This window comes from Plasmodium cynomolgi, chromosome 10 (assembly GCF_000321355.1).
Source record: "Plasmodium cynomolgi strain B DNA, chromosome 10, whole genome shotgun sequence".
Classification (NCBI taxonomy): domain Eukaryota; phylum Apicomplexa; class Aconoidasida; order Haemosporida; family Plasmodiidae; genus Plasmodium; species Plasmodium cynomolgi.
Window position 1 is genome coordinate 632,460 of NC_020403.1, and position 23,972 is coordinate 656,431.

Below are 23,972 nucleotides of genomic sequence, written 5' to 3' on the forward strand. Positions count from 1 at the left end.
GTTTCCTTTCCAGAATTAGGAAAGAAAATGTAGGTGTCCTTGTGCCTAGTGATACCACCAAAACTCTTTCTTTTTTACCACCATTGATAATTCTTTTTTACATTTTTGTGTTTAAGTTTTTATAGTTTCCCAATTCACAGTGCACATTTTTGTTGTTTACATGTTTATGCTTTTTCTTCGCCTTTCCGCTCCACCATTCGATGAGGTGGGAAAAACGAACCAGCGACTTTGAAGAACAAGTCCTACTGCTCATTCCCTGGATTGCGCAGGAAGAAGCAGTTTAAAAAAAAGAAAAAAAAAAAAAAGATTGTCCCCTTTTTGTGCAATATAAAACTAGGTGGTAGGGTGTGCAGGCAGACCGGCCCAGGGTGCACGAAGTATATTCACTTGAGATACACACACAAGGGGTGACTTACCAGTTGTGGCGCAGTTAAACAGGAAAATAGGAAAATAGGAAAATAGGAAACCCTAAGGACCATCCAAAGCTGCAAAACACTCCTAGGTGCACCCCTTTTTTTGGAGAAAGACCCTGCAACAATGACGATAATGAAACAGAACTGTTAAATCGCCATAGGGGAGAGTAGCACAAGTAGTATACCTCCCCTATGTAAGTCGTTACGATTTGCATGCAGGAGGGCAGACACATCAAACGTGTTAGCCGCCGATAGGGTAAAAATCCTCACGATAAAAGGAAGGGGAAAAAAAAAAAAATTAACATATTTCTCCTTTCGCATAAAGGGTAGACGCAAGTGACATTCTCGATAAAAAGTGGAACATGAAAATCGTGACCATTCACAAGGGTGACATTGCACCGGTTGGTAACGCCAATGGGGGCCCCACCAAGGTGAACCACGAGAGCCCCCCCCAGGGTTACAATACGAACAATAGTCATGGCCATATGAGCGGATGTGAAAAACTCGAGGAGGTTTACTCCCCATTGGAGAAAAACCTCCTTCATGCCCCTGGTGCAAATCGCTTACGTAGTAACGAAGCCCACGGGGGGAAGGAGACTGCATGTACCTTTAGTAACATCGGAGAAGGTACCCCCATGGGTGGGGATGAACATGTCCATTGCCCACAGAGCAGGACTGGATGGGTGCACACTGGTGAGGGCGACATCGAAAAGGAGACAAGTCCAGCACGGAGGAGGAGCAATTACAATCCCTGTTGGGGAAGAGGAACAAACGGGGCACCTTCAAGAGAGCGCCCACGTAGAGAAGACGCGGAAGAGGCGGAAGAGGCGGAAGACGCAGAAAACGCGGAAGACGCACAAAACGCAGAAAGCGCGGAAGCACCACCTGGTTATCATCCTAACTGCTCAATGAACAAAAATGTCGTCACTAGTGGTAACTCCCGATTGGTGAAACTGCCAAATGGAGATTTTCCCAACAGTGGTGGTAAGGGTATGTCAAATGGAAAGGGTGGGGCTGATCGAAAGATTTATCGTTCTCGTTCCTGGAAGGGAGGAGGAGAAGGAGAAGAAGGAGGAGAAGGAGAAGGAGGAGGAGAAGAAGGAGAAGAAGGAGGAGAAGGAGAAGGAGGAGGAGAAGAAGGAGAAGAAGGAGAAGAAGGAGAAGAAGGAGAAGAAGGAGAAGAAGGAGAAGGAGAAGGAGGAGAAGGAAAGGGAAAGATCCCCCACGCGTATGAACGAGAATCGACGGTCGACGGAATAAATGGTCTTCCTCTTTCAGATAGCACCACCAATAGAAGCGCTGGTAACGGTACCAGCGGAAGCTCACGGACCAGGGTGATCTCCCACCATGGTGAAAACACTAAGGAAGGAGAAAACCGTCCGGAGAGAAAAAAAAATGTGCATAGCTGCTCCTCGACGTCAACTGAAACGAAGGGAAGAAGAGTGCAGCAGCGAAGTGAAAATGGGAAGAGGCTCACGCAAGTGGGTCTCCGTTCCGTTGGCGAGTGGAAGAACCCTTTAGAGGGGAACCACGGGGAGCATCTCATCCAGGGTGATGCCATAACCGTGGAAAGTGCGCCACTTGGTAGGGGTAAAAGTAACGTGAAAAGGGAGCGGCTCCCAGAAAATAGCCAAAAAGGTGCAGTGGTGATGGGATCAGCTAGATGCCAATCGGGGGGCGGACCCCTTTGGGACGGGAATGAACAGGTGGAAGAGGGGAAAAGGGGTAGAAGTGGCAAAATGGGGAGAAGTGGCAAAAGGGGTAGAAGTGGCAAAGGGGGTAGAAGTGGCAAAGGGGGTAGAAGTGGCAAAAGGGGTAGAAGTGGCAGATTGGTAGGAATCACAAACAGCATATGCATGGGGGGACAAAAAAACCGATCCGGGGGTGACACCCACGCGAGAGACGAGAACGAAGAAGGAGAAGAAGAATCCCCCGTGAGAAGCCTGCTAGTGTTCGACGAAATTACGAACACATGGAACATCCTGTGGAAGTACGGGAGCGTATCGATTATAAAAAGCTACAGCATAGATGGCGAGGGCTCTGCATCTAGGCATGTAGCCCTGAACGATCTGCAAAGCATTAACAACCTGTATGATGAGGTGACCACTGGTGTGGACTACGTCAGTCGTGAGGAGAAGTGGGATCTCATGAAACGAAAAATTTACAAAAAATTTGGAGAAAATTACTTTTTTTTAGACAAGGACGGTGATGGGATGAATGGAATAATGAGCGGGAGGAAATCGGAAGAGTTGCAACGAGATAAATCAGGCAGGGGTGTTGAATCCATCGGGGAAGTTGTCTCGAAAATGGGAAAGAAGCTAAGGGAGGCACACAATGGTGGGATCCGTGTTAAGTGTGAACAGGTTTGCGATATGGCTCATGATGCAAAAGGTGGAAATGGGAACAGTCTGAGCATCGAACGGGGAAGTGAGAAAAGTCTGAGCATCGAACGGGGAAATGTGAACAGTGTGAGCACCGAACGGGGAAATGTGAACAGTCTGAGCATCGAACGGGGAAATGTGAACAGTCTGAGCATCGAACGGGGGAGTGTTATTCCATTTGGCCAATCACCAAGTGAGTGTCCATCTCTCAAATACGAACAGGAGAAGAGGTTTAGAAAAGGTGAACAAAGGGAGAAGAGGGGTCGAAACAGTGTAGGGGGTTTTGGGCAAGGAAAAGAAGGCGCCTTACAGACAGGCGACATGGAAGAGACCACAACGAAGCAGTCGAAGGGGGAAAACGGACTGACCTCGAAGAACCCCGCAGCAGAAGTGGCAACGCCAAATGAGGAGGAACGGAGAGAACTGCTTCGAAGAAGACAGGAAAATAAATTGAAGGAACAGCTAGAGCGGAAGGAAAGGAAAATAAGAAGAGAGGAAGAAAAGGAAAAAAAGATGCGAATGAGGGAGGAGAAAAAGAGAATGCGAGAAGAAAAAAAAAAGATGAAAGAGCAGGAAAGGATAAAAAGGAGGGAGGAAAAAGTTAACTTAAGAAAGATGAGGAAGTTGGAAAAATGGGAAAATCTGGAGAGGCTGAGGAGGTGGAAAAGGATGGAAAAGTTGGAGAAGATGGAGAGGCTGGGGAGGTTGGGAAGGCGGGAGAGGCTGGAGAGGCAGGAAAGGCTAGAAAAGGTGGACTTGATGGGGAGGCAGGAAAGGCTAGACAAGGTTGACCGGGTTGATCGGGTTGACCTGGCTGATCGGGCTAACCTGGCTGATCGGGCTAACCTGGCTGACCTGGCTGATCGGGCTGACCTGGCTGATCGGGCTGACCTGGCTGATCGGGCTGACCTGGCTGATCGGGCTGACCTGGCTGACCGGGTTGACAGCGCGGAGAATCTGAAGAGCGTGAAGCCCATCATTGGAGAGGGGAACTCCTTTAAAGGGAACTCTTTTGCAAGCAAGCCCAATTCCGCCCCTGGAAAAGACGAAGGCAGTTGCCCGGACCGTTCCAGCCAGCTGGGGGGGGAGACCTACTGCACCCCAGACTACATCGCCAGTGTTGTGAAAACGTCACTACAGGATGAGGAAAAGAAGAGACTCTTCCTGGAGAAGAAGCAAAAAGTGCTGAAGGTAATGCGGAAGAGTGTTCATGTCCAGGGGCGAGTGTATTTGGACGTGGGATACGGTGATGAGGCAAGTGGGGACGGGGAGAGCGAATGGGGAGAAGGCGGGGTAGACGACGGGGTAGACGACGGGGTAGACGACGGGGTAGACGACGGGGTAGACGACGAGGTAAACGGCGTGGTAGACGGCGTGGTAGATAGCGTGGTACACGGCGGGGGCGATGAGTGCCACAAATTCGGAGATGGCGCGTCTCCGAGGAAGGCAGGCAGCTGGGTAGTCTCGTGGGTCCTCTACGGAAGGACTTGCAGGAAGAGGTTCCCGATTGAAGACTACGGTTTTGAGAAAGCCAGGCAGATGGCGGAGGAGTACAAAAGGGAGCGAGTGAACTTTATTTTGAATAGCGTCTCTGAATATGATACCTACGTTAGGGAAGTTCTGAGCAGTGGTCCGGAGGAGGGAGGTGCGTCGTGCGCGTGGAGTGCGGGGAGCTCAGGCGAGTCGGTGGAGGAGGTGGCCGAATGGGACGCGCGAAGAGGTGGACCGGGTGAGTGTGTGCATCGGGGTGAGTGTGTGCAGCGGGGTGAGTGTGTGCAGCCGGGTGAGTGTGTGCAGCGGGGTGGGTGTGTGCAGCGGGGTGAACCTATCCAACCGGGTGAACCTGTCCAGCAGAGTGAACCTGCCAAACCGGGTGAACCTCTCGAACGTGCGAGGGACCCCCGCGCGCAGGACGCATGCTCACAGATGGCACCCCAAGAAGAGATACACCACCGACAGCTGATTGAGTTCTGCTGCGAACTCCTAAAAAACCCAGTGAGCGAAGAGCAGTGGAAAAATAAAGTAAAATGGATCCAAAATAAAAAAAGCTGGAATATTGAAATTATAAAAAAACAACAAAATAAATTCATTAGAGAAAAAATTTATTATTCAGAAGAAAAATATGGCTACATAATTGGCAAGTGTGTGGCTGTGTATGATTACCTTAACGCAGAACACAACCTTTTGAAAAATTATTTCGATGTGAATGTAGATAACTTACAATATGATAATAAAAGACATGCGTGGAAAATATCTGGATACGTTCCTAATCAGCTGAACAAAAAAAATTATTATTTTGATGTGGGTGTGTATGGATGGATGTACTCGAGGAAGTTGGGTCTGTTGTTGGCAATTTATTTGAATACAAGAAGACCTCTTCGAGGAGGTGAGGAGATGATGTTAGGTAGGAGTTGTTCTTTGGTGAAGGATCTTCAGGAAGACTCCGTGGAGAGGAGAAGATTCCTTTTTCGAGAAAATAGTGGAGGGGAAGAAGGTCACTTTAAAAAGGTGGCACCTAAATTTCGTGATTATGTGAAAGGGGCAGACTTCCGCTCATCCGGTAGGCAGCTTGACCTTGTCCCTTGCAAGGAAAAGCGCGTAAAATATTTTCATGCGAATGGAGTTGCGGAACACACATCGAAGGAGTGCGCGCGGGGTATTGAAGTAGAAGTAGGCGATTCCTCTGCTGCTACAGGCGATTTCTCTGCTGCTACAGGCGATTCCCCTGCTGCTATAGGCGATCCCTCTGCTGCTACAAGCGAGGGGAAGGGGTCACCAATTAGCGGCATCGCATCCAACCCCGGGGAGGAAGAAAAAAGGGGCTACTCGAATGCGCCTTGTGGGCCTCCGGATCGAGCTTCGGAAGATGGTCAGCCTGTGAAAATGGATCGGGGGAGCAGGGGGGGGGAGGACAATCGCGATGGTCGCGATGGGCGCGATAGGCGAGAGGAACAGGCCAAGCGAGGGCGGAAGCGAAGGAAGAAGGCGAAGGGAGATGATGAGAGAGTCCCGAGTTGCTCAACTGATGATGAGGATGCGACAAACAAAAGGAGACAATCCAAAAATGAAGAAAAAAAAATAAAAAGTAAAACAATCACGGAGAACGGAACGGACCTAAAAAAATTCTACGAGACGGTCCACAACAGAAAGTATTGCCAACTGAAGGAAATGCACACATGTAGTGAGAAGGAGTTGTTAAATTTTCTCTCCAATGATAACGACAGAGCCTTGTTCTTGATGGAAGATATACACATCCAAGGAGAGGACGAATATTATTTGATCAACATTTTGGAAAATTATTACTACTACAACTTGTGTCGGAAAATGCTGAAAGTGAGGAAGAGACTGTTCATGTGATTTTTTTTTTTGTTAGAAGAATTAACTCAGTTTTGTTAGAAGTGTGCCTGACGGGGTGGAGTTACTTCTAGTTTCCCTCTCATTCGTAGAGAGTGACAGGGACCATTACTCAACTGGTTCGCTCTGGGGTGCACGTATGTTCACATAAAAGTGTGCAGGTTCTCATCATATCCGTTTTGTTTTTTTTTATTTTCTTTTTTTTTTGGGGGAGGAGAGTGAACACCATGTGCCATGGCACCTTCGGTTTTCTCCCCAAAGGCGTTTACACTATGGTAGCACTGCGTCAGCGTGTTGTCATCATTTTGCAACTTTTTGAAAAATTTTCCTCCGTTTTGCGTCTTTTCCCCCGTTTTGCGTCTTTTCCTCCGTTTTGCGTCTTTTCCTCCTTTTTGCGTCTTTTCCGCCCTTTTGCGTCTTTTCCGCCTTTTTGCGTCTTTTCCACCTTTTTGCTTTTTTTTTCCGTTTTCCCATGCGGCTGCGTTTCCTAGCGCTGTCTCCATTTTGTGTACCCGCCGACCACCCGATTGAGGAAGTATCTCCTCGTACGACTCACCATTTTTTTTTTTGCAACAGTTGTTAGCGCTTTGACATGGGCACATCCGTTTGGGGGGCGCATCGCCATGCCTATTACACCGTTTAGTTATTCCCCCGTTAAAGGTAGTCCCCACGGCGCTAACCTTTTTTTGTGTGTACGCATAGGTGCGCGGAAAAAAGGAAAAAAAAAAAAATCCAACGCGGTGACCACACACATGCATACAAACATACATACATACATGCATGTGTGTGTGCCCGTGTGTACCTCTACGTGAAGATAATTTTTTGAAAAAAAACTTTTGTTATGAAGGGAAGCTCGGCTTTTACCCCTTCACCATTCACCCTTTTGCTGAAAAGGCATTTTCATTTTGTCTACCCTGTTGGTTTGGCTGTTTGAGCGCCCGGGCAGGAAAAAAAAAAAAAATCGCGACAATCGTAACAATCGTGACAATCGTGACAATTGTGAATAGCGCAACGCAGCTTGGAGGCAACTCGAAAGTTGCTCGTTCCGTTTTGTGAGATAATCGTCCCTTTGTAGGGACTCCACCTGTCTACCCCTCCTCCCCCAATTGGCGGCCCAATCAGTAGACGCCAATGGATTGCACGCACCTGTATGCCGGTGGGTTGAGTAGCAGTCCGCACTTTTTTCGTAGTGATGGCGACTTACAATCTGTCAAGAAGCACTTCTCCTGCTTTGCCGAAAGTGAAAAAATGAATTATCCCCTGGAGGTAGGCATTCCCAAGGTGAAGAAGCAGAGGAGAAGGTACGAAAACGTATTTGACCGATTGACGGATGAGAACTTTTACACAGGAATGTACAAGCAAAAATTTGATACGTTAAGGAGCAGGGCCGCCTCGAAAGGGACTTGCTCAAATGTTAACCTTAACCACCTACTGACGCAGGGAGGTGACTCAACCGAACAGCGCCCACCGCCCATTTGGGGGAAGGAGCAGGAGCAGCAGCAGGAGAAGTGCAGAACTTGCAAAATGTGCAGAACTTCCAAAACGTGCGTAGTTACTGCAGGGACGCTGGGGGTGCAAAAGTATGGAATTCAAATCGCACCGCCCAAAAACATTTGGCTGTTTCGCAACGGAGATGAACACCACAATGGGCTGCTTTTCCTAGTCAAGCCACACACACGCAATTGGAAGTCGCTGCTGAGCGAAATTACCAAAGTGCTGGACCCCACCATTGGACCTGTTCGAACTATCTACAACGCAAACTTTCGCCAGGTGCACAGGGTAGAGGAGCTGAACGATGGGGAGAAGTACTTGTGTACATCTGGGGAGCCCCCTGCGCGCGTGGACAGGCTGACTCGCTTCCTCAGTCGCTGGGTGATGCACGGCAATGACCCCCATGCGGGGTAGTAGTCTCTCTCCCCCTCTCTCTCCCCGTAGCTGCGAAGATGCGTGCCCTCGCTAGCCTTCCTAACAACGCTTCAAACACGAATGAACAATTTTTCGAGCCACACTCTCTTATGGACACGGCGCGTAACAGAACGACGTGCGCCCCTAAACTGCTAGCACGACAATGTGGGGTTTTCCAACTCTTCCTTGCGGATCACCTCTGTTTGAAGCTTCCTCTCACGCAGAGAGGGCACGCCTTCCTTCTTAGACGTGTGAAAAGGGGTGCCTTTACGAGTTCTTTATGTGCGTAGTTCTACGTGTTGATGGGTACACATGAAGGGAAGGAGGGAAGAACCCAAATTGCTGTGCAAATAATGCACGAGTGCATTCAATTCATGTAGAACCTTTAAAAATTGTTACAAGGAAGAAAGAAAGAAAAAAAAAAAAAAATGGGGGGGAACCGCATGGAATTTTCTCACCACCCCGTTTAAGCGAATATTTCTTGCTTGACTGAGAGGACATGTTCAATGACAACAGTCTTCTCCTCCCACTCGAACTGGCTCTCGAATTGCTCCCAGTTCTTCTTGAACTCTTCATATTCCTTAAAGGAGTGAAACAGCTGAGTGACCTTTTCCATTCTCTCGTTAAATGACGCTTCCACAGTTTTTCGGTCCGATATGAGTTGATTTCGTTTGGCGTGTCTAACCTTCTCATCCATGACGTCAAACTTCTTGGAGTAATCCTTTAAGTTATTTTTGATATCCAATTTTTGTTTGTCGCTGAAGAGTGACTTAGGGTGTGGTCTAAAGAAGAACTGAAAGAAGGAGGGCTTCTTAATAGTCATTAGGCACCTACCTTGGAAGGACCATATAAAGAATCCCGTTTCGCTATTTTCTTCTCTGTAGTTGGAGCTCGCTGCGTTTGCCATACTAGACACAGATGTGACGAGATACCTTCCACAGTTGCTCCACGAAACGGAGTTTGCTAAGAGGTGTTCATCCTTGTGTATCACTTCCACTTCGTCATTCGCATTGAGACAGCAAAAATAAAGGAGACCTTCTGATCCTAGTGACGCTAAAATGAAATAAGATCCCTGTGGTGACCATCGCATAAAATTCATCTGACTGTTAATATCAAAGGTGCTGGTCCACTTTGCATTTCTAGCTGTTCCTTTGTTGTCAATTTTGTAGAACCTAATTTGTTGTCTACTCGTAGCTTCATCCCTAACGATTAAAGCGAATCGATTGCTATTGGACTCTTCCCAGTGGAACTGCTTCGTTTTAATTCCCTCAATTTGGATATTATCCACAGGGATATTTTTTTCTCTAATTCTGAAAATTTCCAGCTGAGTGAATTCCTTCTTGCTTTTCTTACTGATTTTTTTTTCAATAGTTGTTTTTAGACACAAGTAATCTCCCTTACTTTGCCAATGAATAGATGCATGTACCACATCATAAATTTTTCTCGAAACGAGTTCCTTTCTTGATGGAATATCTACCAAAATTAATGTCCCTGGTGTGGTTTTTGTCCCTGGGATCCATATGGATACAATATTATCAACAGGAGACCAATCGAACTCTTTAACGAAGGTATATTTGAGAGGTGTCCTCTTTTTTTCATGATCTTCCATTAATAACATACTTGGTAATTCATATACGTATACCTCCTTCTGCTTCCCTATACAAGCAATATATTTGTCATCAGGACTCCACAGAAAGTAATGATAGCTCTTATCCCTGGCACTAAATTCTGGAGTAATAAAAGAACGCAATAGCTTCCCAGTTATGACTCTCCAAATACATATAGACTTCTCATTTCTGAGTGAAGCAGGGGTACCATCCCATGTGAGGACGTAATTTTCATTTGGAGAGAAGCTAATTTCTTTTACACTCTTATGTTGCAATCGAATAAGTTTTTCGAAATTATCTCCCCCCCAGAGAGCTATACCTGGGTTGTGAAAACTAACTAAGTAAGACCCTTGGTTACTCCATTGGACACTGGAAAATGGTGCGCTCTTTTTATACGTGGTATAAATAAGTTGTGGTTCTTTTTCTAGAGGATCAAACCAATGGACTTCAAAATGTGAATCATATCTGACAATGAACTGCTCTCTACATCTGTCATCATATAACCACCATCTGATTTTTTCTCTTGTAAATCCAACGACGTTAATTGGCATGACGTGTTCATCTCGATTAATTATATTTTCTATGTCATCCATTTTGGAAGCTGTTAATACGTGTTTGGCATCGAGCTTTAGCTTGTTGAGAATTTTCACTGCTTCGTTTGCTTGAAAACTATCGTTAAATGTTACGAAGCAGATTCCTTTGGTTTTTTTTTCTTCATCTACTGGCATGTGTATTTTTATGTTCAATAAGGAGGAGTCACTTATTTTGGCATTCAAATGCCTTATAAACAATTTTTTCAATACCTCCGCCAACCTGCTGTGTTTTTCTTCCTCCACCTTTGGAATACCCAAAATGGTGACTATTTTGGGGAACTTGGTTTCCAGCGTGATTAGTGCTTCTTTCTCCGCATACTTTTTGCTCAGGAGTTCTTCGTTTCCCTCGTCGCTGTCATCCGACAGGAATTCCTCCAGCCCCTTGTCGCTCAGTTCGCTCTCCGAGACCTTCACCATGGTTGCGTCGCTGCGGCGGCTCTTTCTGCTTCGTTATCGCGGGTGTTGCGTCGCTGCGGCGGTTCTTTCAGCTGTCACTTATGCCGTCACTGCTGCTGTCACTGCTGCCACTTTTGCCGTAACTGCTGCCACAATTGGTGCTATTTTTTTTCAGGCGACTGCGGCATCAGCGGCGGCGTACATATCTTGCAGAGCCCCCCGACGAGATGTGAACATGTGCCCGCGGGATGCGCCGTGGAGGGTTCAGTAAGCCCTTTCAAGTGGATCGCATTCAATGGCCTTCCTAACCTTGCCACTTGCACAGCCAAGGGAAAAAATCTTTCAAACCCCTTCGCTTCGTCACGAACTCGCAACAGAGGTACCGCGGCCACTTTTCCTGAACATATAAAAATTGCCGTTGCGCGTAATTATGCTACGTAGGAAAAAGCTTTATATTTTTGCATACGCCTCTTAAGCCTTGGCGAGTTTGCAAAGGGAGTTATTTTTTGCTCTGTTTTTTTTCCGTTTTTTTCTATTTTTTTTTTATTTTTTTTTTTACACTCTCTTCTTCCTACGCTTCGCTGCTTTGGGATGCTTCTCCTCTAACTGCTACGCTGTTTCGAAGTTACGTGTCGGTTAAGTTTTTTTTTTTTTTCCCCTATTTTTGCCGCCTCAAAAATTGGTTCTTTTTTTTTTGTGGGGTAGGAAGAAAAACACTACTCCGCAAGGGAGCGCCTTGGGCCCCCTTTTGCTGCGCACCGGTACTGTCGCCTTTGCCAGGTCGCATATGTAAAGCAGCAGTGCATACGTTCGAGAGAGCATCGCGAACCCGCGAGGTATCTGTGAATCAGCGAAGTGAGCGTTTATGCTTGTTCTTCCCATGCGTTGTAAAAATGGGAAGCGCGTGTACATATATTTTTTTATGTGCACTTCCATACCCGCGTGGTGCACTTTTTTTCCCCATAACCCGCAACGCTGCATACGGCGCGTGAATCCAGTCAGGGAGCCGCCTTGCAGATTTGCCCCTCGAAGTGCCCCCGCGCAAAACCCACACCTTTTTGCGGATTTATTTTATAGGGACTCTGCAAAGGGGAGAAAAATATATTTTGCGAAAAAATTCGATGATTTAAAAAAAAAAAAATCCTCTCAAAGGGGAGGAAGCGGGGGAAATAACTTCCTCACCGGACGGATAATGCCAATTTGTTCCGCCAATTTAAGCCGCCAAATCGCTTTGCACTTAATGGGGAAAAAAAAATAGCTAAACCGTACGCGCCATACACAGGGCATATTTTACCCAACTGGCAAATTGCACCATTTGGGAAAACAGCTCGCCCTGGGAAGTGGAATGGGTGACCCCCGACATAATTACACCCCCTTTTAATTTAACAGGGCTAGGTCAGCGTGCCCGTTTGGCCTATTTCTCATGTTTATTCTCATTGGGGTACCCCATTTGGTATTTAGCCAAAAAGTGTATTCCTGGTTTGCGATTTTCCCAAAAGGGGAGCTGCGTCCCCAACCTTGGGTCGAATATGTAGACCCATTTTTACCTGCATGGGTTAGGCAAAAACTTGTGGAGCACTTTCTTCCTATGAAGGGATGACCACACAGCAAGAAATCAGATGGGATGCCCTTTGGCACCATTTCGGAAGGAGGTATGTTCCAATATTTTATCTTTCGTTCAGTTCGTTTTTCCAATCTGGGAAGCTATGTTGTCTTCCTACAAAAAGGAGGAGCTCATCTGTGTGGTACATTTAGTAAAATTATTAAGTTGACCTATCCCTGCAATTTTTTTTTTTTTTTTTTTCCTGCATTTTTGTTGTCATGCGAACATAGTTGTAAAAATAAGGACATTTGTGCTGGTGAAACGAAATGTTGTGAGTCACTCCAAGTGAGTTTTACGCACTTCCAACGTGGGGTCAATTTGATTTATTTTATTCTCCCCCGTTTGGACTTTTCCAAAGGGTACATCCTTTTACGTGAAAAAAAAAAAAAAAAACGCAATGGTGAAGGGACGATACTGGTCTGACCACTTCGCACACTTTACGCATTCGCTTTGCTGTGCGAACAAGGGTGATCTTTTTTTTCCCGTCCCAAATGTTTATTTTTTACCATTTGGCATGCGCGAGAAGGGCGCTTCTCATTTTTCCAAAAATGCCAAATGAGCAAATGATCAAATGAGCTGACCACTTTGCGGGGAAAATACGCAAAACATTCTGCGATGAGACAAAATAGGACCAACTGCGCCAGGGTGGCTTCCGCGTCATTTTCCCATTTTGCGGGACCCCACCGGACGGGAATCGTTGCCCACGCAGGTGTGTACAGAAGTGTACATATCTGTATGCGCGCACATATATACATATGTAGACACAAGGAGAAACGCACACTGATTGCCCCTCCCCTTCCCCTTTGCGCTGTAGAGCGTACCACTTGCTACATTGTCACCGGCCGCTGCTCCGCATCCCTATCCCAAGAAGACACAAAATGGAAGAAGCGAAGATCGAGGCCGCCCTGCACATTTGCAATATTCTCCCGGCGCACTTATTCGAGGAAACGATCAAACTGTTATCCAAAGTTGACCATAACTTAACGAATAACATTTTGATAAACAAAGAAGGGCCAATAAAAATAAAATTCGATAGCCAACAAAATAAACACTACCTTGGGAATATGTTCAATAAAGAAAAGGATTCATATAGGTCTCCCCACAGTAACAGGTACTACCCTGAGCATTGCCCAAATGGATACATCCCATCGGAATCCTTAAGGACTCTGGAAATGTTGTACAACGAAATGTATGACCGGTACAGGAAAGCATACTACATAGGTGGATTGTCTTCCGTTTATCTGTGGCCAAATCCAATCGAAGAAGGATTTGTCGCATGCTTTTTAATCAAGAAAAAGGAAAATTACGACACATGTACAAGTCTGACATGGGAAGGTACTCACCTTATACAAGTAAGCATAACTCATGTAACAATTCACTACCAAATTTCCACCACTGTAAATTTTTTCATTCAGAAAAAAAACGAAATGACCCTATCTGCCTCCATCAACAAAGCTTTGGAAACACCCAAGAAGGTGTCCAACGTTAATTTGGTGAAGGATAAATATTTCCACATGCACAACATGGGCAAAATGATTGAAGGTATCGAAAACTCGCTGAGGAAAAGTATTGAATATATATACTTACCAAAAATGAATGACATTTTGAATTCCATTCGGATGGACGATTCGTTTTCGTCCGGTTGGAATAATGCTGATGGTCGAGCCGCTCAGAACTTGCGCGCCATTTCGAGCAACATTGCCTTGTCCAGAGGGAGTATACAGGACGAGTTGAGACTAAAATTGAAAAGTAGAGAGTTGGACAATGGGGAGGAGTACTCCCTTCGGACGTGAGTAGGAGTGAAGCGGCCAAGTGAACATCCCTTCTTTCACATTGCGAACATGTGTTTATAGTTCTACATTCGCGTGTCGCATATGAAAGGGGCTTGCTCAAAATCAGTGCGAAAAATGTATCAACCTGTAGGGAAAAAAATATCTGCACAGTTATCTGCACATTTATCTGCACATTTATCTGCACAATTATCTGCACAGTTATCTGCACAGTTATCTGCACATTTATCTGCAAAAATATCTGCACACATGTATCCCCTCATGTGTGTGCATTTCTGCATACGCAGATGAGTTACATGCATGTGTACCCCTTCTGTTCTTTCGCTCAAAAGTCACCAAATGGAGGCACTGTGTAACATATTCCCCACAGCGCAGTCGTCTACCCTTTTGTAAGTTTTTAATTTTCCAATTTTGCCAAAAAACGATTTATGAAGTTTTGTACCAAAAGGATGAAGCTGTGCAAAGTTGAGTTTTTTACCTGAACAAAAAAAAAAACAAAAGCCAAATTGTTTTATTTTTTGTTAAGTGTACAGGTTTGTGCGTAAGAAAAAAAAAAAAATATTTTATCTGGTATTTTCCCCTCCTACACTAATTTGACAGTGTGTATTTGACTTTTCCAAAAAAGGGCAACGGGAAATTGAAAAACAATTTAGGGGAAAAGAACGTAGACCTGTTGTTTCTTGCAAAGGGGGGAAAGTTGAGGAAATGCCTATATAACTGCATACATCCACAAAAAAGGCGTTTCACTAGTACATATCTCTACATGTATGAGCTTTTTTCCGCCGTATTTTTTTTTTTTTTTGCCTCTCTATAACGGGCCCCACTGCGAAAGCCACCCGTTTGGCAACCCCACGTTTCTTCCTCTTAAGACCCTTTCAACTCGCCTATCAATTCGCTACAACGACTTTTTCCTGCTTTATAACGTAGTGAGTTTGCCGTTGCACCAGGTTTTGTATCCCCCTTGAAAGACCGAAGAGGGTAAAAAAAAAAATTCAAAGACAGAGAATAAAAAAAAATACATCGAAAGTAAGAAAATATTGTGTTGCACGAAATGGGAACGTAAAAAATGAAGAAAATGGCAGTGTGAACAAAGTTGTTTCGCTCTCTTTGCTCATCCCTGCGCTCGTTTACCATCGACTACTGCTTCTGCTGCTCCTGCTGCTTCTTCTGCGTCCTACCGCTCGGTCACCACTCTGTGAACGCGAGAAGTTTGATAGCCCCCCCCAACCTCCTTTCAGCGTCGGCGAACAAATAGACATGGTGTCTGCGTCGTGCTGCAAAGGGAAGTCATAACTTTGGGTGACCGGCCCGATCTACATTCCACTAAGCACCATCTCCGTAGCAATAATTTGTTTGGCGCACTAATGAAAGCGTTTTTCTTGACCTAGTTGGGAAGCACTGCTCACGATTATATTTGCTAAATCCAGCGTTTTCGCACCAACTAGCGTGTGGAGACAGGGCAGAAAGACAGCAACGTGCTTTCTTTCGAGAAAGGTAGGGTCCCTTTTTTCCCAGTGAGCGAAAGTGAAGAAGTAACTCCGCTAAGCAGCACCGCTAAGCAACACCGCTAAGTAGCACCGCTAAGCAACACCGCTAACACTAGCCAGGATGCATAAAATCGACCAGCTCACAAAAGCGCTCAGCGATCAAGACAAAAGACACATCGCGGACCTGGTTGAGACGGGGCAGACGGAGCTGCTAAACCATGAAGGAATAAACGAGAGAAATATCTTAGACATAATTAAACAGATCAAAGAATTCGAACAGGTGTACCCTGATGGGCTTCGAACATACGTGGAGAGAGCTAAATCTTTGATGAAAAAATCGGAAAAGAAACTCCACAATTTTGCGCACTGTGTGATAGAAAGACCGGATAATTTAATAAAAATAAAATTTCCCTGGGATGATATGATGCACCATTGTGGTGGAGGTAGCAGAGAGGAGAAGAGAGTATATGTACCCGATGGGCAGCGCGACGGCCAGTTCGATGGAAAGGAAGAACCTTCTGATGAGTCGTCAAGCACGTCGAACCAAAGCAGTGAGGAGTACGACGCGAATGGCACTTTTCCCCAGGGAGGGAACATCGTCTCCCCGTCGGAGGGCGAGGGCTCTCCGCAGTCCCAGAGGACGCTATCCCCCAGGACACTATCCCACGGGGAGTTATCCCCCACAGCGATGTCCACCATAGAGGTTCCCACCATAGAGTTTCCCACCACAGCGATGTCTACCATAGAGATTCCCATCACAGCGATGTCCACCACGGAGATTCCCACCACGGAGATTCCCACCACGGAGATTTCCACCACGCCGCTCTCCTCTGCTTCATCGAATGGCGAAGGTTACGACCCGAATGTGTACAGAAGTAGTTACCTCGCGTTAAGTGATGAGCCAAAAGGAAGGCAACAAAATAAAACAAACACACAGAAGGAGGCAACCCAGGTGAGTGGAACCCTCGCACAAATCGACCAGTACCTGCAGTACGAGCAGATAGGATTGAACCAAATAGATAAAGTATGCTTCGTGTTGCTAGCCGGGGGGTTGGGGGAACGATTAAATCACAGAGATATCAAGTTAAAGCTACTAACAAATTTAGTCTCAGAAAAAACGTACATTGAATACTATTGTAATTATTTGATATCTTTCCAAGAGTACATAAAGAGGAGGAAAAACAAAGAGGTAGACATCCCCTTCATTATCATGCTGTCCGATGATACGTATGAACAGACGGTCACCTTTTTGCGGAGGAACCATTTTTTCACTCTTAAGGAGAGTCAAATATATTTTTTAAAACAGAAGAAGGTATTATGCTTTAAGGATAGCGAAGCACACCTCGATTTTGTGTATCAAAATGGCTCATTTGTCCTTTCCAGAAAACCACATGGCCATGGGGACATCCATTCTCTCATTAAAAATCAGATTAATTTGGATACTCTCATAGAGAAAGGATACAGATATTTGTATTTTTTCCAAGACACGAACGCTCTAGCTATGAAGGTTTTGTTTGTATGCTTGGGAGTCTCCATAGAGAAGGAGCTACATATGAACTTCTTAGCCATTTCGAGGAATCCTGGGGAAGAAATTGGAGCCATTTGCAGCTTAACCAACTCGGATAACTTCAAAAGAGTGGTAAACATTGAATATAATTTCTTAGAGTCGATCCTCACAGGTTCAGGGGGACAGGAGTTGGTCGATGAGGATGGATTTTCCTTCTTCCCTGGGAACACGAGTTCTATTTTGTTCGAAATGAGGACGTACAACGAGTTGCTGAAAAGAACCAATGGGTTCGTTCCGGAGTATGTTAATCCGAAGTACGCTGATAATGAGAGGAAGCATTTTGTTCGGGCCACCCGAGTGGAAAGCATGATGCAGGACTTCGCCTTTCTGTACTACTGTGGGGGGAGGGCAGGACCAGGGATAGGACCAGGACCAGGCGACGTGTCACACGAAGAGGGTGTGAACGACATGGGAAGCTATGTTTGCAAACGGGGGAGAGTCGGCGTGACCCAGCTGGACAGGTGTCTCTGTTTCTCCGCGGTGAAAAACGACCCCGCCAAGGCAAAGAGGAAAGTAGAAAGTGGCATACACCCAGAATGCATGTTCAGCGCAGAAGCAGACCTCTACTACAGCAACTGTGCCTTTTTACAGCTAGCCTGTGTGTACAATCGGAAGTTGTTCCTGTTAGACGAATTGGAGGTGAAGACGTTTAACGGAGTTCGCTATTTCCTACCTCCCAAGGTTTTATTCGAACCTCAATTTGCCTTTACCCTAACCGATTTGATAAAAAAAGTGACAGGAAATATATCTATTAGGAGGAACTCCACCCTGTGGGTGAAGTCAGATGCGCTCATTCGAAATTTACAGTTGGACGGGTCACTCATCATTGGAGGAGGGGTTAATTGTGAAGACGCTTCTGCCCTCCCTGTTGTGTTGGAAAAGGACCTGTGTGTGCGGAACAGGGGGGATGAGCTGGTGGAGCTTTCGGGCAGTGGGGAAGAGGAGAACTCCGAGCAGCTCCAGATAAGGGGGTATAAGTTAGTAAAAAGGGAGGTCCTAATGATAGGCAGCTAGGGGGAGGGTAAGAAGGGCGGCATTCAAATGTGTTTCCGTTTTTAATTCATTTTGTGGGAGCTCTTTTCCCCGACGCATGCACCACCGAGGTGACGCTATTATGTGTACCCTTACGTAGTCATCTCACCGCGCCCGTCTCACCGCACACCCTGATTGCACAAACGGTGTGTACACACAAACGCGTTGGTACACACAAAAGCTTTGGTACACACAAACGCGTTGGTACATATACCTGGGTATATACAAAAAACCGTTAACATTTTTTCCGCCGTGCTGATTGACCTACGCAAGTGGACACACTACCTATTGTGTGCGGAAGCTCCACCACGGAGCAACGGGAGCGCAGTTTTCGTATGGATGTACTGGGTCCACCAATTTTTTTCATTTGCCCCCCTTTACAGTTCGTTCGATTATTTTTATTTAATGTTATAGGATGAGTCGGAAGGGTAGGGGTGGGCCGAATGAAAAAAAAAAAAAAAAAAGTAAGGGAGGTAGAAGGGGATAGCAGTGGGAGAGCACACTGTGGCGGAGATAAAATAATGGACGAGTGCATGGTGTGTGTGGGGGAGGGAGGAGCCATAATACGCCTGGTCACAGATGCACCTCCCCTCTGTGTGAACCAAAACGTTCAGGAGTAGGCATATAGGTATGCATAAATATATGTGTGTATGTATGTATGTATGTATGTATGTGTGCATGTATGTATGTGTGTACGTATGCATGTATATATGTGTTACGAATGTCCACTTTGGGGTGTGAAAAATCCTTGAGACATGCACTTAACAGGTTGTGATGAGGGATCTTCTCTACCCTTGCAACTGGCCACACGTGTGTCTCTCCGCTCGTGTGTCCTACATGCTCATCTTCGTACGATCGGCCATCCAGCGAAGTCACAGGCGGGGGTCTTTCGCAAGAGCATCCTCGTCACCATCGGAATGCTTTGCAACTGCGAATTGTGCTCAGTGACCCTCGGTGGGGAGAGAAACAGAGAGAGAGGTATAGTAGGGGGGGAAAAATAAAAAAAAAATGCAAAAGGAATCACCGTTTGGTGATTATGTACCAGGGGATAGGACTACATGTGTGCAAAACCGCTTTGGTTTTTGGGAACGTGGTCAAATGGTGCGGCGTGCCCCCTTGGGGGGGGAGAGGGAAAAGGGGCTTTGCCACAACACATTCAACATGGAGATAGTAGCAGTAGTGTTTTCAGTTGCGGTTGCGATTGCGATTGCGGTGGCACATGGTAGGTCGCCGAAGCGGGTGGAGCAAAAAGCCAAGCTCCTCTTCCAGAGCTTGTGGGGAAGCCATAGGTACAGTGCACTGCAGCGTCGGGGTGGATATGCCAGCGAGCCAAAATTTGCTGCTCAGTGGGGGCGGAAAAAACTGAGCGCCCACAAAGAGGTGCTGCACGGCTGTACATTCGTGTGCATCCTTCGGGGGGAGGAAGGAAGAGGGGCATAAAATGGTGGACCCAATTTGGTGGATGGTGAAAAAAAAAAAAAAAGAAGCCACCCAGCCAGTCAGCCAGCCAGCCAGCCACACGTAAATGCTGCCAAAAAAAGCTTGTGCAGGGAAAATTGAAATTAATTCTTTTTCTTCTTCTTCCTTTTGTTGTATCCTTCTTCGTCGTCGCTTTTGTAGGCGAATCGTTTTTTGTCGTCTGCAGGGGGAGGGGGAAAAAAAAAAAAAAGGGGTTACAAGGAGGTTTACCATGTGGGTCTATTGGCCCATTCGGCGATGAGCCCACTGGCCAATGGCGTACGCGGGTATTCCTGGGCGTACCCTTTTTGGCCCGCTCCTCGAGCTCGTCCCAAGAGAGCCCCTCATCCTCGGAGTCTTCCTCGACTTCCCCCTCGCCGTCGCTCTCCGTGGCGAGGCTCTCGTCTCCGCTGTCGTCGTAGTCGCTGTCGTCCTCGGCGCTCTGCAGTGGGGTGGAAAGCGCGCACAAAAAAAAAGGTGAACACGTGTGAAAAGGGGTTCTCACTCCAATTGGCAGATTGGCACTGCAGCTGGGGGGTGAGCTCTCCAATTGGCAGATTGGCACTGCACCTAGACGATGCACTCTCCACCTGGGAGGTGCACTCTCCAGCTGGTGCAACCCCTTCGCTGCGCCTTACCAGCTCTGACTCGTCCACCTCATACTCGTCATCCTCGTCCTCGTCCTCCGCGGACTGCTCCTCCTCCTCCTCGTCGTCACCGAGGAACCCGTCAAAACCCTTGGAGTTAACAAACGAGTCGATGTCAGCCAAAATGGTTTTCAAAATATTTCCCCATTGGAGGTTATTCTTCCCCTCGTAGTAAACAATGTCGATGGTAGTAAGCCACTTCTTAATGGTATCGATGTACTCAGTAGGGATGACATCTATGCGTTTCACTGGCTTGGTGTAGTCCTTAAATACAAATATCATATCGAAGTTTCGGAGTCCGTGATGGATTCTTTCGAGAGAAGCAATTTCGATATCTTCAACGGAGAGGATGAAAGGTGGCCATTCCACAAGGTGGTTAATGGTATTTGCAGTCACAAAAATTTCTACGTTGCTTTTGTTTGGGACTCCTGAGAAAGTCAGTTCAGGGTAGGGGATTTCGAATTCTATTTTGGATATATCTTGCATTTGTTGTACAAAATTTTTAAAAATCAAATTTAATCGATTTTTTTGTTCTCTTTCTTTCATTTCGTCATGCATTTCGTCTGGGTCGTATACATTCCTTGCCTTGGCTCTATCGAGGTCATCAATCTGTGTTCCCGCTTCGCAGTAGAACTGCACATCTAGTGTCTTTTTCTTTCCCACCATGATGTACCTCTTCAAATGGAAATGGATCAAAATGATGAGCTGTCCATCAGAAGGTTGATAAAAGGCATACTTTATGTCGTCAAAAAGGATATCGATATGTTCCGTGGTTCCTCTAGAATTGGCTGAGTATCTAACCCCATTGGTGTGTAACTCCAAGGTACCTAATATCTTCCTTCCTGTAAATATATTTGGTCTAGTCATAAGGTCTCTAAGGATGATTCTTCTTCCACTTTTGTTTAAAATTAATTTTTCTTGAGCATGTTGTGGATCATTAACATCTGCTTCTACCTCCTTCTGCTTAACGTGTTTAATGAGGTCCTTCACCTGCTTGACAATATTTTGGAAATGTCTCTCGTCATTCGATTTAAATATCAATTCTTTGATGTACATTTCTTTTTCTTGTAAAGTAGGGAAGGTATTGAAATCTGCTTTTAGGACACCTTGATTTCCTGGCACTTGAAAATTGATACGGAGAACGAAGATATCATTGTTGTCCTCATAATTGGAGCTCAGATTTTTGATGGTGGATACATGGAACGGGATATGTACCCCATTTATGGGAAGTAAAATACACTCGTGTTTATTATCTAGACATATTATGTTTGGTCTTAAGTCTCTTGGAAGGAGATCGGCATCGTTATATGCTTTTAGATCCTCCAACTTTTTAACATTTTTTTTATTCGGGTCTTTGTAGTCACTGGTTCCTTTGGAGAATCTAAATTTAATTTCATTGATTTTTTTTTCCTTCAGCTCACTTTGTCTTTTATTGAGTTCCTCCATTTCTTGTTCATTATTATGAGCTAGTGAATTTTTATTTCTCCTCCTAAGTCTATCCGAAACGATAACACTAGCTGCATTGTTTAGAATACTAGCAGAAATGCCTGTTTTTTTTTTGTTCAAATCTCCATTTTGTTCCTTCTTTTCACTTTTCACGTTATTTTCATGTTCATCATCACTTTTGCTATCCTCCAGCTCGTACGAAATGGTATTGATTTCTTTACTAATGGAGTCCGTCAGAACGTTAACCTCTCCTTCATCATTAATGCACACCGTGTCGCTGATCCAGATTGCAAAATTATTTTTATCATTCCCGGGAACGTTTTCAAATCCGACAGATAAATTGTACGAAGTATTTTTCTGAATAATTCCACTGTTATTATTTTCCGTGATCAGAAAATCCTTTTCCATAAATTCGATTCCAATTACATGTCCGAGACATTTCACAAAATAATCTTCCACATGGATCTGACTCAGGGTCGAGTAATCCTTTTTATTTTTCTTGATGAAGGTAATCGCCTTTTTGTATACTTCTCCATATGTACTGTGGATTTGGAGGCATTCCTTAATAACATACTTTTCGATAGCTAGGGTGAAGCTGTATAACTCTTTATGTTGCGTCTTCGCATTTAGTAGAAGGGTCCTATTCACATTTGAACAGAGCTCTTTATATTTGACTCCCACCCCGACCAGTATTGTGCCCTCATTTTGGGAGAGGTAACTTTTATTACTGCTATTTTTGTAATTTAATGTGAACTGATTTCCACTCTGCACATTGCTGTAAATCACATCTATGTCGTCTATATCTACCTTAAGTTTTTCCTTCAATTTCAAAACGCATTTTTTATTTTCGTGAAATTTTAACGCCTTGTCTTTTATTTTGTCATGACTCTGGAATTCCTCACTATCTAATGCATTCTCAATTGTTGTTATTAAAATATTTTTTAAAATGATACAAGCAATATCGCTCCCACTTTTTTGTATCTTTATATCAGATTCGGATCGGAAGTTCAACAATAATTTCAACTCCGTATTTACATCTACCTGTGGTATGTCTAAACCTTTTATAAAACTGTAACAATTTTCAAAAAAATTTCCCATAGCATCTTTGTCTTTCAAAATGGCTATTTCTTCCGTTCCTACATTATCTATCATTTTTTTTATTTGAATAAAATTATCCGTATTATCATTGCTTCTTTCCATCACTTGTACATTATCCATGTTGTCTAGAAGTGGTTGTAAGAACTTTTTTTTTTTATCACTAGTTAGGATAATTAACTTTTCTTTCTTGAGGAAGAGAAAAAAAGTCTCTGTAAGTTGATACCCCATGAGCCACATCTGGAACTGTTCTTGTGTCGTTGCATTTTCTTCTTTGCTGGACTTTCCTGATAGCACACAGAACGCATTGCTCTGCGAGAATCTTTTGTTTTTCGAATTTGTCCAGAATGAGAACACCAACTTCAACTTCGCCTTTGCGTTTTCGATGTCCAACGATTCGTTCATTTTGTAGGCGGTGGAGAGGTGCAGCGGTGTACTGGAGGCGTGCTTCTTAGCTAGACGGTACGCAGCGCAGTCAGCACAGTTGGTACCTTTTTTTCTGCGCCTATTCGCGACTTGTGCCTGTTTGCCGCCTCCTCGCGACTTGTGCCTGTTTGCCGCCTCCTCGCGACTTCTTCCTGTTTGCCGCCTCCACGCGTGTCTGGGCGGGGGCAGGTTGGATGGACGGACCCTTTGGAATCCTTGCAGGGTTGCCTCAACAGAGCCGCGCACCGATCACTTCACCCTTTACGCGGTGGAGTAAATAAGTGGCCTTCCGAATGTATGCTAACTTTTGCGCCCTGGCCGATCTGCTCGTGGGTCGCTCCACTTCTGCTTGCTTCTATTCTCAGAGCTGACGGGGTGCAGGTGAACCCTTCGAACGAACGTACACCCCCGTACGTTGGTGCTTCTCTCTTTAGCGCTACACTCACGGCGGGCACCGTGCATATGCCACCTCTCCTGGATTAGGGCGGCAGGGGGGGCATATTTCGTCCCTTCCGCTCTGCCTTCCACTCTGCCTTCCGCTCTGCCGTTCGACTTGCACCTTTCCTGTGGTTTTCCCCACCGTTTGGCTTCCCCTTTTTCGCTCACCCGTTCGGCGTGCTCTCCCTCCGCTCGGGCAGCTACTTTGAGGAGCGAATTGGAGGGGTGGCTTGACTTCCTCTGCGATTCACCACGCGAAATCTCCTTATTCGCTCGTGAAATATGCAAAGGGGGAGTTTCAAAATGTCGAATCTGGTTAGCACATTGGGGGAAA

The 23,972-nt window shown here is 45.5% G+C and overlaps 6 protein-coding genes across 6 annotated transcripts; 4 read left to right on the forward strand and 2 right to left on the reverse strand.

The window, feature by feature from the left end:
• Window positions 1-2,152: 2,152 nt before the first annotated feature.
• On the forward strand, window positions 2,153-6,151 carry PCYB_102390 (hypothetical protein; the record flags this gene model as incomplete). Its single annotated transcript, XM_004222788.1, has 2 exons — window positions 2,153-4,523; window positions 4,737-6,151. The coding sequence occupies 2 exons, from the start codon at window positions 2,153-2,155 to the stop codon at window positions 6,149-6,151; spliced, it is 3,786 nt and encodes a 1,261-aa protein (XP_004222836.1).
• Window positions 6,152-7,273: 1,122 nt separating this feature from the next.
• PCYB_102400 (hypothetical protein) lies at window positions 7,274-8,053 on the forward strand (the record flags this gene model as incomplete). The annotated part of the gene is made up of 1 exon (XM_004222789.1): window positions 7,274-8,053. Exon 1 carries the CDS (start codon window positions 7,280-7,282, stop codon window positions 8,051-8,053), a length of 774 nt encoding a protein of 257 aa, XP_004222837.1. The 5' UTR covers window positions 7,274-7,279.
• A 466-nt stretch (window positions 8,054-8,519) lies between these two features.
• On the reverse strand, window positions 8,520-10,652 carry PCYB_102410 (eukaryotic translation initiation factor 3 subunit 9; the record flags this gene model as incomplete). Its single annotated transcript, XM_004222790.1, has 1 exon — window positions 8,520-10,652. A coding segment is annotated over one exon (2,133 nt), but the record flags the coding sequence as incomplete, so codon positions are not given.
• Window positions 10,653-13,130: 2,478 nt separating this feature from the next.
• On the forward strand, window positions 13,131-14,045 carry PCYB_102420 (f-actin capping protein beta subunit; the record flags this gene model as incomplete). Its single annotated transcript, XM_004222791.1, has 2 exons — window positions 13,131-13,604; window positions 13,668-14,045. The coding sequence occupies 2 exons, from the start codon at window positions 13,131-13,133 to the stop codon at window positions 14,043-14,045; spliced, it is 852 nt and encodes a 283-aa protein (XP_004222839.1).
• Window positions 14,046-15,650: 1,605 nt separating this feature from the next.
• PCYB_102430 (hypothetical protein) lies at window positions 15,651-18,110 on the forward strand (the record flags this gene model as incomplete). The annotated part of the gene is made up of 1 exon (XM_004222792.1): window positions 15,651-18,110. One exon carries the CDS (start codon window positions 15,651-15,653, stop codon window positions 18,108-18,110), a length of 2,460 nt encoding a protein of 819 aa, XP_004222840.1.
• Window positions 18,111-19,690: 1,580 nt separating this feature from the next.
• On the reverse strand, window positions 19,691-23,179 carry PCYB_102440 (transcriptional regulator; the record flags this gene model as incomplete). The annotated part of the gene is made up of 3 exons (XM_004222793.1): window positions 19,691-19,767; window positions 19,890-20,028; window positions 20,225-23,179. The coding sequence occupies 3 exons, from the start codon at window positions 23,177-23,179 to the stop codon at window positions 19,691-19,693; spliced, it is 3,171 nt and encodes a 1,056-aa protein (XP_004222841.1).
• Window positions 23,180-23,972: the final 793 nt, after the last annotated feature.